A 14,017-nucleotide genomic window follows, 5' to 3' on the forward strand; every position below is an offset into this window, starting at 1 on the left:
TTCTCCCTGCAGTAGAGAAATCACAATTCTAACCTGTTGCTCCTCATTTCCAGAGGAGCAAGGACAAAGTTTAAAATACAGTTTGCAGGCCTCCTTGAATACAAAAAACTTGACCCTACTTCCTGAAAACATGTCCGGGAGGGCATCCTTGGGTTCAGGCTGGACAGGACTACCAGCAGAGAACCCGACATTGGTGACCTGTAGCCGCTGATGCTACTGCTGAACCTCACAGTGGAGGTCATTCACCTCCAGAGACAGACTGTGCAGCTCTGCAACTGAACCCACACCAAGGAGAAAGGAAAAAAAAAAAAACACACCCAAAAAAGAAACCAAAGTGTCAGTTTTTTTTTTTCCTTTTCAAAATGTGCTCGGCCGGCGATAATGTCACTCAAGGTGCGGGAAAGGCTTAGTGCAACACAAAGGGAAGAGGGAAAGGGAGCGCAGACTCTAGGGAGAGGGGGGAGTGGAGACCTCCTAGGCTGAGTTAATATCACCCTGTCTCCACTATTCACCAATCGCCGCACGCGAACCTCACACTGTCTTTCCCTGGCGTTTGGCCCTGGCTAGGGAAGGGAGGGGGATGTGCGCTAGTCGATCCCCACTGACCACTAAAGACAACAAGGGGGAAGAAACAAGGGAAAATAGCTTAGCTTTTAGTCGACTTCACAGAGATGAACACTCGTCCTCATAGCTCCAGACAGGATGAAGTAATGCACTTGCTCCAAGCCTTCACAAAGGGTAATGTGAGTATCGCCGTCACCTCCCTCTGGCAGACAGCAGGTAGGTATTTATACACCAAGGCCAGGGTGTTAATTAGCCAGAGGAAGGTAGCCGCTGGATCCTAGAGAGACAGCCTCTAAGAAGGTGTGTGCAATGCCAAATGGAGAGATCTCCTGCAACCAACTGCAGGGCGACTGTCTGTCACTTCTGACACACCCGTGACACTATCTGTGAAAAACACAGATAGAACTTGTAAGCGAAAAACGAACGTCTTATTGAGCTCTTACTGTGACAGAGTATAAAACAAATAGTATATTATGGAAGGTCTAAATTTCCAGTCCAGTAACTTAACCATTTCACATCTAGGATTTTTGCGCCTGGGATAGCCAGGACAATTTTCACGCAATGTACAAATGATACAAATTTTTTAATTTTATAAAATATTCCGCATTAGGAAGTGAACTAACATCTGGGAAAGGGTCTGCAAGTGTGGAGGGGGAATTAGGAGCTGAGCTCCATCCACACATGGCTGATGTCGACTAGACTGTATGGCCGGCATTTGTTTCTAACAGCCGTGGCCGTAAATAACCACTTAGATGCAGCTATCAATCCCTGACAGCAGGAGTCAAATGTAATATGCACCATGTCTCAAGCACATTGGCTCCCGTTGGCCCCCCACAACTAGATAACGGGGCACCGATGGATTAACATGGCAGCCAGAGCCTACTGAAAGCCTCCATCGATGCCATCTCGATACTTCTTTGAACTCAGCTATAGGAAATTGATTTTCACGATTGCAGATTTAAGTCTCCCCATTGGAGGATTAAGAAATTTAAAAAAAAAAAAAAAAAAGGCCCTTTTGCTGGCAGGAAGCACAGAACTACTACATGGCCCGACAAGAAGCAAGTGGGAGACAGTTGTAGGACAGATAAGAGATGAGCACTTGGAGCTCACCATGGGAGCCCTTATCTATACTGAAAGAGCCACACAATTCTATATTATTCACTGTACATACTACACTACATCTAAAAAAAACAGGGAACAACCTCAATTCCAGAATGGGAGCGCCAAATGTCACAGGGGCCCAGGAACGTTTTTTTTCACCCTTTATGGGATAGTCCAGAGATTAGGGGATACTGTGTCCAAGTGGCTCAGTTCCTACATGTCCAAATGGAAATCCCCATCACAGATGACCCTAAGACTTGTCTACCATTTTTTGATCATGAACGTTATCAAAGAACTGTAGATAGATTATTCTTGACTGATGTTCTATTTACAGCCCGAAAATGTGTGGCCAGACATTGGACAAGGTCTTCAAATCGAGGAACATTTCACTGGTCACGAAGACACGGCTCGTATATAGTCTTGTCTTTTCTTTGGTAACATACGGATGCGAACCCTGGACGATAAAGAAACAAGACAGAAAAAAAAATCGATGCCTTCAAAATGTGATGCTGGAGAAAGATGTGATCAATATCATGGATGGCAAGAAGAACAAATAGATCAATTTTGGAACAATTCAAGCTAGATATGTCACTCTAAGCAAGGATCACCAAGCTACGACTTGCTTACTTTGGACACATCACACAAAGGGATCAAATCACTAGAGAAGGACATCATGGTCGGAAAAAATAGTATAAACAAGGCAAAGAGGAAGATTAGCAGCCTGATGGCTTGATGCTATAAGGATAACGGCGGAGAAGACCCTGGTGGACCTATCTAGGCTTGCACAATATCGATGTTTCTACAGATCGTTCAACCATCAAATTGCCATGGCTCGAGATCAAGCCAAAGGCCGTTACAAAAACCGGTATCTGTTCAACAATTTCTTTAAATACTGTTACTATGTACTAAATATGTTTACATTTGTCCCTGCTAATGATTCATTGGACATCAAAACTTGTAAATTTGCTATATCCGTAATGTGTGATTCTTTGTATCTCCTTAATAAAACTTTAATGGTTTAAAAAAAAAAAAGAAAAAAGATTTTAAAAAATAACAAGAAATAAAAAAAAGCTAGAAAGATTCAAATTCTCCCTTTCCCCATCTTCAAAAATAAAGAAAAAAGGAAATTTAAAAAAAAAAAACAACCAGATCTTGTATTACTGCATCTGTAGAAGTCCGATCTATCAGAAACACACAACACTGCCAGGGCGCAGGTTGCTCGTATTACTCTAAGTAGCCTGCGGGACCTAAACGTGCTCCCATAGCTGCAACATCTTCAGACTTGTCTCCCATCAAGCACTTCTGGGATGTCATGATGTCGGTGATTACACAAGAGCTGCCAGCAGTGGATCTTGATGATTTTCCCAAGTGCATTCAGCGGCAAAACCTTCCTCAGACGACCATTAATATCATCAAAGATAGCAGCTGAGGCTGGAAGTGCCTGGATTTCTGCTGAATAAATCAAGATGCTTTAAAAATGTTATTTCCATTGTTTTTTCATTATTTGCAGATCAGTAACATGTCTATTCATTCTGTGATTTCCATCATACCACAACTTTTCCTTCTTGGTTTTGTAATTTCAATGTTGAGAAGTTTATCTTTATAAAGTCATCAGAACTGGAGAGACCATTTTTTTTCTTATTTTTAAGAAAAGGACATCAGGATCGGAATAATAGAAGGAACATGGCAAAGAGGAAGATCAGCAACCCGATGACTTGATACTATCAAGATAACGGAGAAGACCCTGGTGGACCTATCTAGGGTTGCACAAGATATATCTTCCTACAGAGTGTTCATCCATAAAATCGCCATGGCTCAAGACTGAGCCGAAGACCATTAAATAAATAAGAAACCTATTTGTTAGGGGCTCAATTCAGTTTTCAATATATTAGAAGCTTCATACAAATTAACCTATTTTAAAAAGTGCACCTCTTATTGTCTGTAGTATTCAAAATAATATTTAGGAAGTTTACCAACCCTTCAGGTGCTACACATGAACTAATGCAAAGTGGAAAGAACAAATGAAAAAATGTTTTTACAATAAAATGTAGTTTTACCCCAATTTTCACAAGAAAGAGAAGAAAAAAATTGGTTACCTAATTTCTTCCATGTAAGGCAATACTCATACAAATGGCCATATTCTACTCTTTTGGCACACTGCTCAGAAGGGAATCAGTGCCATTTGACTTTTGGAGTGCAAATTTTGCAGGATTAATTTTGATGTGACATATCGTATTTGCAGAGTCCCTGGATGATATCAGAATAAAGGAAACTTCACCAGAAACTACCACATTTTGGAAACTTACACCCCTCAAGGAATTTATCTAAGGCGTAGTGAACAATTTTACCACACAAGCTTTTCACAGATTTCTATACCTTTAGCCTGTGAAAATTAAACATTTGTTACATTAGCTTCAGCTAAGTGTAGTTGGTTTTCTCTGTGCCTAGTGTTTTGCTTGATGATCTTTCATTAACTGACCTTGGACATCGTTCTGACCATCCGTCTGTTTAACCCCTTTGTTCTGATCCGCTATCTTCCTGTTATTTTGACTTTGGACCGTTACCTGACTACCCCTTTGTCTCTTCTCTCTGTTTATGACATTCCCTCCTAGCTTTTGACCTCGGACCCGGACTATCCCGACTCACGGCTTGTCCGTGAGAAGTGACTCAACGTCACAGTATATTTTTTCTCAATAATAAACAACTTTTTTTTTTCTAAAATTCTTTTTTTTTATTTTGCTGGTGTGATTCACACCTATTGCTACACAAAGACAGAAGGAAATCACACATCATCTCCCTCCTGTAGCTTGTCAGTTACCCCACAACCACCCCCTCACACTGGCTTAAGTAAGAAAGGGGTGTGAGGGGTGACATTTTGATGGGCTGTACCTTAGTCAGGTTCGTCCTTAGCTATTGAGATGCTACCCTGCAAGACGTATGTCTACTCCTTGGGGTAGTGAACATGTTTATACAGTCTCGATGCAGAGTCCACTGGAAGAAGATGCACCAAGTTCATGAAGTCTAAGGGTTGAAGTTTCTCCTCGTGAAGAGCGCAACATAGGTGTAGGGAGACTTACAGGCCATGCAAGACTCTCCTGGAAATTTGAATATAGAAGTAGCCTCCTTCATAGAGGAAGATAGGAACTGTAGTACCAATTCTAGTACTACTTCCAATTAGTTGTACTAGTGTTCCCATCCTCTTCCTCCAAATTTAAATTCATAAAGCGCATTGATCGGCCCATCATTGATGAGAGAAATGTACGAAGGTCATAGAGTGGATTTATTTATGCCTAAATTATTAATGTGGTGTACCGCCTTAGGCCGTACCCCTCCTGCTAAACTCCACCCATTTAATAAAAATTGTCGTAATAATGACAAAAGTTGCAAAACATTTTAGTGCTGCTTGATGAATCGGGTGCGTAAAGCAAAATGAATGATGAGTGAACTTTGAAAAATGTTCATAATTCACATAGATTTGAAGCTGCTATAAATGAAAATAACAGAAAAAAATAGAGAATTCGCTCTAGTTTTTATTTTACAAGTGTAGATAATGAATAAATTTAATGCAGCAAATGTATGGAAAGAAATACATTTTTTCATATTAGGTTGGCAATACCCAAGAAAAGAAACACTTCAGCCTGGTACAAAAAAAATGTACAAAATGAACCATTAGTTGATTCTAAGAAACTTTTACTCCCTTCGCTACTTATCAAACTAGTGATACAATTTTGGGGTAGATACAATGCTTTTATCGCCTCTCATTGCATTTTATTGCAATTTTGCGGCGGCTAAGAAAGTGTAATTCTGGCGTTTCGATTTTTTTTTGTCATTACGCAGTTTACCCATCGGATTAATTTACTTTATATTTTGATAGATCGTACATTTGTGAACGCAGCAATACAAAATGTGCATTTTTTTTTCATTTTTTTAAATTGAAAATAAAACAATGGGGCAAAAGCAGAGTAATTATTATTATTATAGTGCCATTGATTTCTTGGCGCTTTACATGTGAAAAAAGGGGTATACATACATGAACTATTACAATGATCTTTAACAAAACCTGACAGCGACTGGTACAGAAAGAGCGAGGACCCTGCCCGCGAGGGCTCACAGTCTACAGGGGATGGGTGAGGATACAGTAGGTGAGGGTAGAGCTGGTTGTGCAACGGTATGGTGGAGCGATGGTTGCTGCAGGTTGTAGGCTTGTCGGAAGAGGTGATTTGATCGTCCGTTCGCCTGTACTACACATGAATCCCGGCCATGAGCAGATTCCCGGCTGTCATGACAAGCCATTGGCACCCCACAATTACGTGACAGGGGTGCCGAAGGTTGGGACTTGTGACGCGCTTCCGGCCGGCGCGTGTTACATGCCGCTGTCAGTGACCGCAGCATTTAACTGGATCTACCTGCGGCTGTTAGGGGCACATGACTACTAATCAGACCAGCTGTCATGTGCCGGGAAAGATGCGGGCTCAGCTTTGGAGCCCACATCAAAGGAACGGACATGACCGTGAATGTACCTATACGTCCAACCGTAAAGTTCAGGATTTTTGGGAAACAAGCATTTGTCCAATTACAAAAAGATGGTGGTTGAGATGCTCATGTGCTACCACAAGATTGGGATACACGTCTCTAAAGATTCACTTTCTCCATTCCCACCTCGACTTCTTCCAGAGAACTGTGGAGTTGTCAGTGATGAACACGGTGAGAGATTCCATCAGGACATTGCTGCCCTTGAGAACAGGTATGAAGAAGGGAAATAGGCACAGCAATGTTAGGAGACTGCTTCTGGACAATCAAGAGACGCTCCAGAGCTACACTACAACCGGCAACAAAGAGAGACGCTCCAGAGCTACACTACAACCGGCAGCAAAGAGAGGCTCCAGAGCTACACTACAACCGGCAGCAAAGAGAGATGCTCCAGAGCTACACTACAACCGGCAGCAAAGAGAGACTCTCCAGAGCTACACTACAACCGGCAGCAAAGAGAGACGCTCCAGAGCTACACTACAACCGGCAGCAAAGAGAGACGCTCCAGAGCTACACTACAACCGGCAGCAAAGAGAGACGCTCCAGAGCTACACTACAACCGGCAGCAAAGAGAGACGTTCCAGAGCTACACTACAACCGGCAGCAAAGAGAGACTCTCCAGAGCTACACTTCAACCGGCAGCAAAGAGAGACGCTCCAGAGCTACACTACAACCGGCAGCAAAGAGAGACGCTCCAGAGCTACACTACAACCGGCAGCAAAGAGAGGCTCCAGAGCTACACTACAACCGGCAGCAAAGAGAGGCTCCAGAGCTACACTACAACCGGCAGCAAAGAGAGACGCTCCAGAGCTACACTACAACCGGCAGCAAAGAGAGACTCTCCAGAGCTACACTACAACCGGGAGCAAAGAGAGACGCTCCAGAGCTACACTACAACCGGCAGCAAAGAGAGACGCTCCAGAGCTACACTACAACCGGCAGCAAAGAGAGGCTCCAGAGCTACACTACAACCGGCAGCAAAGAGAGACGATCCAGAGCTACACTACAACCGGCAGCAAAGAGAGACTCTCCAGAGCTACACTACAACCGGCAGCAAAGAGAGACGCTCCAGAGCTACACTACAACCGGCAGCAAAGACAAACGCTCCAGACCTACACTACAACCGGCAGCAAAGAGAGACGCTCCAGAGCTACACTACAACCGGCAGCAAAGAGAGACGCTCCAGAGCTACACTACAACCGGCAGCAAAGAGAGACTCTCCAGAGCTACACTACAACCGGCAGCAAAGAGAGGCTCCAGACCTACACTACAACCGGCAGCAAAGAGAGAAGCTCCAGAGCTACACTACAACCGGCAGCAAAGAGAGACGCTCCAGACCTACACTACAACCGGCAGCAAAGAGAGACGCTCCAGAGCTACACTACAACCGGCAGCAAAGAGAGACGTTCCAGAGCTACACTACAACCGGCAGCAAAGAGAGACTCTCCAGAGCTACACTACAACCGGCAGCAAAGAGAGACGCTCCAGAGCTACACTACAACCGGCAGCAAAGAGAGACGCTCCAGAGCTACACTACAACCGGCAGCAAAGAGAGGCTCCAGAGCTACACTACAACCGGCAGCAAAGAGAGGCTCCAGAGCTACACTACAACCGGCAGCAAAGAGAGACGCTCCAGAGCTACACTACAACCGGCAGCAAAGAGAGACTCTCCAGAGCTACACTACAACCGGCAGCAAAGAGACGCTCCAGAGCTACACTACAACCGGCAGCAAAGAGAGGCTCCAGAGCTACACTACAACCGGCAGCAAAGAGAGACGCTCCAGAGCTACACTACAACCGGCAGCAAAGAGAGACTCTCCAGAGCTACACTACAACCGGCAGCAAAGAGAGACGCTCCAGAGCTACACTACAACCGGCAGCAAAGAGAGACGCTCCAGAGCTACACTACAACCGGCAGCAAAGACAGACGCTCCAGACCTACACTACAACCGGCAGCAAAGAGAGACGCTCCAGAGCTACACTACAACCGGCAGCAAAGAGAGACGCTCCAGAGCTACACTACAACCGGCAGCAAAGAGAGACTCTCCAGAGCTACACTACAACCGGCAGCAAAGAGAGGCTCCAGACCTACACTACAACCGGCAGCAAAGAGAGAAGCTCCAGAGCTACACTACAACCGGCAGCAAAGACAGACGCTCCAGACCTACACTACAACCGGCAGCAAAGAGAGACGCTCCAGAGCTACACTACAACCGGCAGCAAAGACAGACGCTCCAGACCTACACTACAACCGGCAGCAAAGAGAGACTCTCCAGAGCTACACTACAACCGGCAGCAAAGAGAGACGCTCCAGAGCTACACTACAACCGGCAGCAAAGAGAGACGCTCCAGAGCTACACTACAACCGGCAGCAAAGAGAGACTCTCCAGAGCTACACTACAACCGGCAGCAAAGAGAGACGCTCCAGAGCTACACTACAACCGGCAGCAAAGACAGACGCTCCAGAGCTACACTACAACCGGCAGCAAAGAGAGACGCTCCAGAGCTACACTACAACCGGCAGCAAAGAGAGACGCTCCAGAGCTACACTACAACCGGCAGCAAAGAGAGACTCTCCAGAGCTAGACTACAACCGGTAGCAAAGAGAGAGGCTCCAGAGCTAGACTACAACCGGCAGCAAAGAGAGAGGCTCCAGAGCTACACTACAACCGGCAGCAAAGAGAGACGCTCCAGATCTGCACTACAACCGGCAGCAAAGAGAGACGCTCCAGAGCTACACTACAACCGGCAGCAAAGAGAGACGCTCCAGAGCTACACTACAACCGGCAGCAAAGAGAGGCTCCAGAGCTACAGTACAACCGGCAGCAAAGAGAGACGCTCCAGAGCTACACTACAACCGGCAGCAAAGAGAGACGCTCCAGAGCTACACTACAACCGGCAGCAATGAGAGAGGCTCCAGAGCTACACTGCAACCGGCAGCAAAGAGAGAGGCTCCAGAGCTACACTACAACCGGCAGCAAAGAGAGAGGCTCCAGAGCTACACTACAACCGGCAGCAAAGAGAGACGCTCCAGAGCTACACTACAACCGGCAGCAAAGAGAGACGCTCCAGAGCTACACTACAACCGGCAGCAAAGAGAGAAGCTCCAGAGCTACACTACAACTGGCAGCAAAGAGAGACGCTCCAGAGCTACACTACAAACGAGAGAAAGCGCCCAACTTGAAATTGCAATAAATGTAGTTATTTATTATGTACTATGGCCCATGTAATTATAGTTTGTCATAAAAATTTCCAATAAATGTGTGGAAGCTTTTTGCAAATTTCACCTTGTAACCATGAACTGTGAATTTCATTGCCCCACATCTCCTATTTTAAAAACCAGAGCTAATGATTTAGCGATATGGAAATATTCTGTTCCCTTATGGTCATAGAAATGTAAATAACCTCATTTGAATGCATTTACAAAGAATTTATGAAAATTTGTTGAACAGTGTTATGTGGTGACCATTAGAGCAACTATCAGTTTGTTACTATGTCATTTCACACGGTGATTTTTTTTTTTTATGGTAGCACCATAAATGAAGAACGCTTGGTTCAGGTTAGCTTCCTTCCTTCCGCACTGGGCGAAGAGGGGTTGACCGATTCACAAAGTAAGGCACATTAGAAGCTGCAATCCCTCCTGAGATTTGTCCGTTCCATGGTGGTAGCTTCTAACTCAACTAATGAAATTTCATGTGAAGCTGAAAACTATGTTCACCAGATGTCCATAGAGTCCTGGATCAGATTTTCATCAGTGTCTCGGTTCTTACAGTGATTTTCTCATGTGCCAAAAAAACAAAAATTGTAAAGCTTCTCCTGCCCATTACAATGCTAAATGGAAGGCACACAGATGTCATTTTTTTTTTTTACATTCGATCTATATTTCACGCAGGCACTGATAAATAACTTCCAGGATAAGTTTTTATGACCACCACCTACAGTGTTGCTAACTGTCCTTTAAAGTCTGTAAAAATCGACGCACTTTTCCACAAACTACACATTATTTCTTCCCTGCGTGATTATTCAGATGTTCCACGAGACTTGATTTACGGCTATAACATTTTCCACATTCTGAACACGAGAATCGTTTCTCCCCTGTGTGAGTTTTTAGATGCTCTACAAGAGCTGATTTCTGGGTAAAACATTTCCCACACACCGGACATGAATACGGCTTCTCCCTTGTGTGAATTCTTAGATGTTCCACGAGATTTGATTTACGGCCAAAACATTTCCCACATTCCGAACAAGAATTCGGCTTCACTCCTGTGTGAATTCTCTGATGTTCCAGGAAACTTGATCTCCGACTAAAACATTTCCCGCATTCAGGACATGAAAACGGCTTCTGTCCCGTATGACTTCTCTGATGTATAACAAGACTCGATTTCAGTCCAAAACGTTTCCCGCAATCTGAACAGGAAAATGGCTTCTCCCCTGTGTGAGTTATCTGATGTGTAACAAGGACTGATTTTTGGGTAAAATGTTTCCCACATTCTGAGCATGAAAACGGCTTCTCTCCTGTGTGAGTTCTTTGATGCATCTCCAGATTATGTTTATGCTGAAACCACTTCCCGCATTCCAGACACGGATACGGTTTCTCTCCCGTGTGAACTCTCAGATGTCTCTCGAGGTGATGTTTAAACCTAAACCTCTTCCCACATTCTAGGCAAGAAAACCTCTTCTCTCCTCTGTGACTTATGTGATGATCATCAAGATCTGATTCCCTAACAAAAAATTCCCCACCTCCTGAAAATGGTCTTTCATCAATTTGTATTATCTCAAGCATTGAAAGATAAGAATCTTTTTCAGAATTTGCAAAGATGTCATCCAGTCCTTTGCTATTCCGTAACTTATTATTATCATCTTCTACTTCATAAATGGGCGATAAAGTGAGATGTCCGCTAAAACCTCTCACCCAATTTGCATCTAGAAAAAACAAAAACATGGGAGATTTCATCATTTTTAGGAGAAAATCCATGAATAATGAGCAAATCAGAAGAAAAAAACCCCCAACAGATACATTTTAAATTTCCCATATTCAAATTCCTCCTTTTTTCATGACACATGGAGCCTAATTTTCATGTTTTTTTATATATATATTGCTTTTTTTTCCCTGATATAGGGGGTACATTATAAAGAAACAAAAATGAAATACCAGTCTATTTTTCACAGTTTTTTTTATAACCCCCCCCAAAAAAACATTTTAGGTTGTGTTCCTCTTTTCATACAAGGTATTTTAATATTCTGAATTCATGTTTTATTTAAACGGGATCAGGGTTTCAAACAGCAAGCCCCGATTCATCACTTTGCTTTTTTTGTTTTGCGGTATTACCGGTAGTTACCGTTTTGGGAGTCAAAATGGTGCACGTGATTCATGAATTTGGGGCAAATCTTTTTTGTACTGTTTTTTTGCGACTTTTGGAGTCAAAATGCAGAAATATACCTGGGGGGGGACAGGAGTGAAATTGCGCCAAATTTTTAAAATCAGCGAAAAACATCTGGAATCACTTAATCCGCCCAGAAAGCAAAGAAAAACAAAACAAAACAAAAAAATAGAAAAAACAACAGACAAGCACCTATAAAATAGACTTCAATAAAGGCGCAAATCGAATAACGAATTGGGTACAAACAAAAAATGGTGCAAAACACGCACAAAAGTAGACAAAAGCAGGTGCAAAGGCGATGATGAATCAGAGCCTATATTTATTAAAGACTCTTACCATTTGCTGACACTGAAACGCGTTTTTCCAATGCACTCGTCGTTCCATCACAACTTTCCTGCAAGGACTCCACATTAAAAAAAAGAAAAAAGTAACCTTAGTTTATCCTACATCCAGTGTGACAAAGTCACTGGCAGAATACTGGAGGGGAGATATGTTTCACTGAGGCTGTTAGCTTCAGTGATGTGGAACATGGAAGTCTTCTCCTGCATAGTAGATTGTGAGCCCTCGCGGGCAGGGTCCTCGCTCCTCCTGTACCAGTCGCTGTCACATTGTGTTCAAGATTATTGTAATTGTTCTTGTATTATACCCCTTTTTCACATGTAAAGCACCATGGAATAAATGGCGCTATAATAATAAATAATAATAATAATAGTAGGTGTAGAGAGGGTTAATCAGCCATTTAAAAGGGCATGTTTTATAGGTGAATGACAGTAGTGCAGGGGGGGAGGTCATTCACCATATCTCCACCCCCAGGGTGTGGTCTGGGCTTTAAATAGCCAGCCTTTTCACTTAGGTGTTGTTCAGTGTGTGGAAGCTAGCTCCTGAGAGAGAGCAGCTTGTGTTTATGTGCTAAACTGGACCGTGTGCTATTGCTAACCCTGAGTGGCCGGACATCGGTCGAAGTAAGGACTGTTCTTTACCTTTTTCCTTTCCGTTTCCTGTTATGCCAGAAAGGCCATGTTTATGTTATGAACTTGGCCATGGTTTATGCCGCTTCTTATAATAAACCACCAAGTCATTTAAAGAGACAGTATCCTGTATCTACCTCCGAGTGCAGCAGAGCGATCAACTCTTACCACACCAGTCAAAAAAATAAATAAATAACACTAGAAGACATGAAACAATATTTCCTAAAATTAGAGAGTGGAGACTAAACCTTCTTGATCCCGAGAGGGTCACTCTTATCTTCTGTCTCTTTCAATGACCTCAATTAAAAGGAAGGGAAAGCGGTCGTCACAGGATTACATAAAGAGTGCGAGGCGTGTGGAAACAGAGTAATCATATCAGTAAGTAGATTACACATTGTTAGTATTCTGTATAAATGTCCCCGACATCCCATTAATCTATAGAGGATTTACAGAAAGTTCTGCATTACTTACCTGATGATCTAGTGGGACATTACGCTGTGTATTCTCTAAATTCTCCAGAAAGTTAGGACAGGGACATTTCTCTGGTATATTTCTCCTACAGGAACTACCTAATAGAAATAAACCCAGTAATTAAATACTTAAAAAAAATGTAATATTCAGATGATGGGTGAATTTTCGTGATCCCCAAGTTGTGTCTTCAGCCGCACACAGCTCTCCGGTCTCTTCACTCCCTTTTATAGCGCCAACATATTCCGCAGTGCTTTACAATTCAGACAATTTACAGACATCATCATCACTGTCCCCATTGGGGCTCACAATCTACATTCCCTATCAGTATGTTTTTGGAGTGTGGGAGGAAACCGGAGAACCCGGAGGAAACCCACGCAGACATGGGGAGAATATACAAACTCCTTGCAGATGTTGTCCTTGGTGGGATTTGAACCCAGGACCCCAGCACTAACCACTGAGCCACCGTGCTACTGCCTTGTTGCTGCGGGCGTGGGGACTCCTCCATGAGTGACAGTTCTGGTTTAGTAGCTTACTTCTACTGCTGAGCTGATGTCACTGTGACACATCATTGGTCTGTCAGTGTTTGTTCTTAAGTCTACACTTTTATCACTACATTTGAACAAGCAGTGTTTAGAGATACTGCTCTGGAAAATGAAGGCAGCTAGTGATTTTGCAGGAATGACAACAGCAGCTCAGTCAGCAGGTGAGCAGCTAACTGCTGTATAAAAATCAATCAGCGGGAGAGAGTTGACTGGTATCTTAGGAGTTAACTCCTCAGCCTGGAATGAAGCTAGGTTCTAAAGGTTGATATCATTGGCAGAAGATGAGATGGATGCCAAAAGGAAGACACTGATGAAAAATTTAATATTGGAGCTTTCCACGACTGCAAATCTAAGGAATTTTCGGTACCAAATATGGATAGGGATGTGGTAGTAGGGATCTCTCACATCCATGGACCACACACTGTCACAATTTTCCTATATACCCGCCCCATGCAGGTAC

The 14,017-nt window shown here is 43.5% G+C and overlaps 1 protein-coding gene across 1 annotated transcript in view; it reads right to left on the bottom strand.

The window, feature by feature from the left end:
- LOC141248409 (uncharacterized) overlaps positions 1-14,017 on the bottom strand; it is a 105,937-nt gene that overhangs the window by 39,644 nt on the left and 52,276 nt on the right. The window contains exons 10-12 of the mRNA XM_073669356.1: positions 13,016-13,113; positions 11,913-11,979; positions 10,199-11,118 (exon numbers count right to left, since the gene is read on the bottom strand). Of these exons, the coding sequence (XP_073525457.1) occupies positions 10,199-11,118; positions 11,913-11,979; positions 13,016-13,113 (1,085 nt within the window). The remainder of the gene's footprint in view (positions 1-10,198; positions 11,119-11,912; positions 11,980-13,015; positions 13,114-14,017) is intronic.

Source organism: Phyllobates terribilis, unplaced genomic scaffold (assembly GCF_046119375.1).
Source record: "Phyllobates terribilis strain yellow unplaced genomic scaffold, ASM4611937v1 Scaffold_2__4_contigs__length_985480577, whole genome shotgun sequence".
NCBI classification, from domain to species: Eukaryota; Metazoa; Chordata; class Amphibia; order Anura; family Dendrobatidae; genus Phyllobates; species Phyllobates terribilis.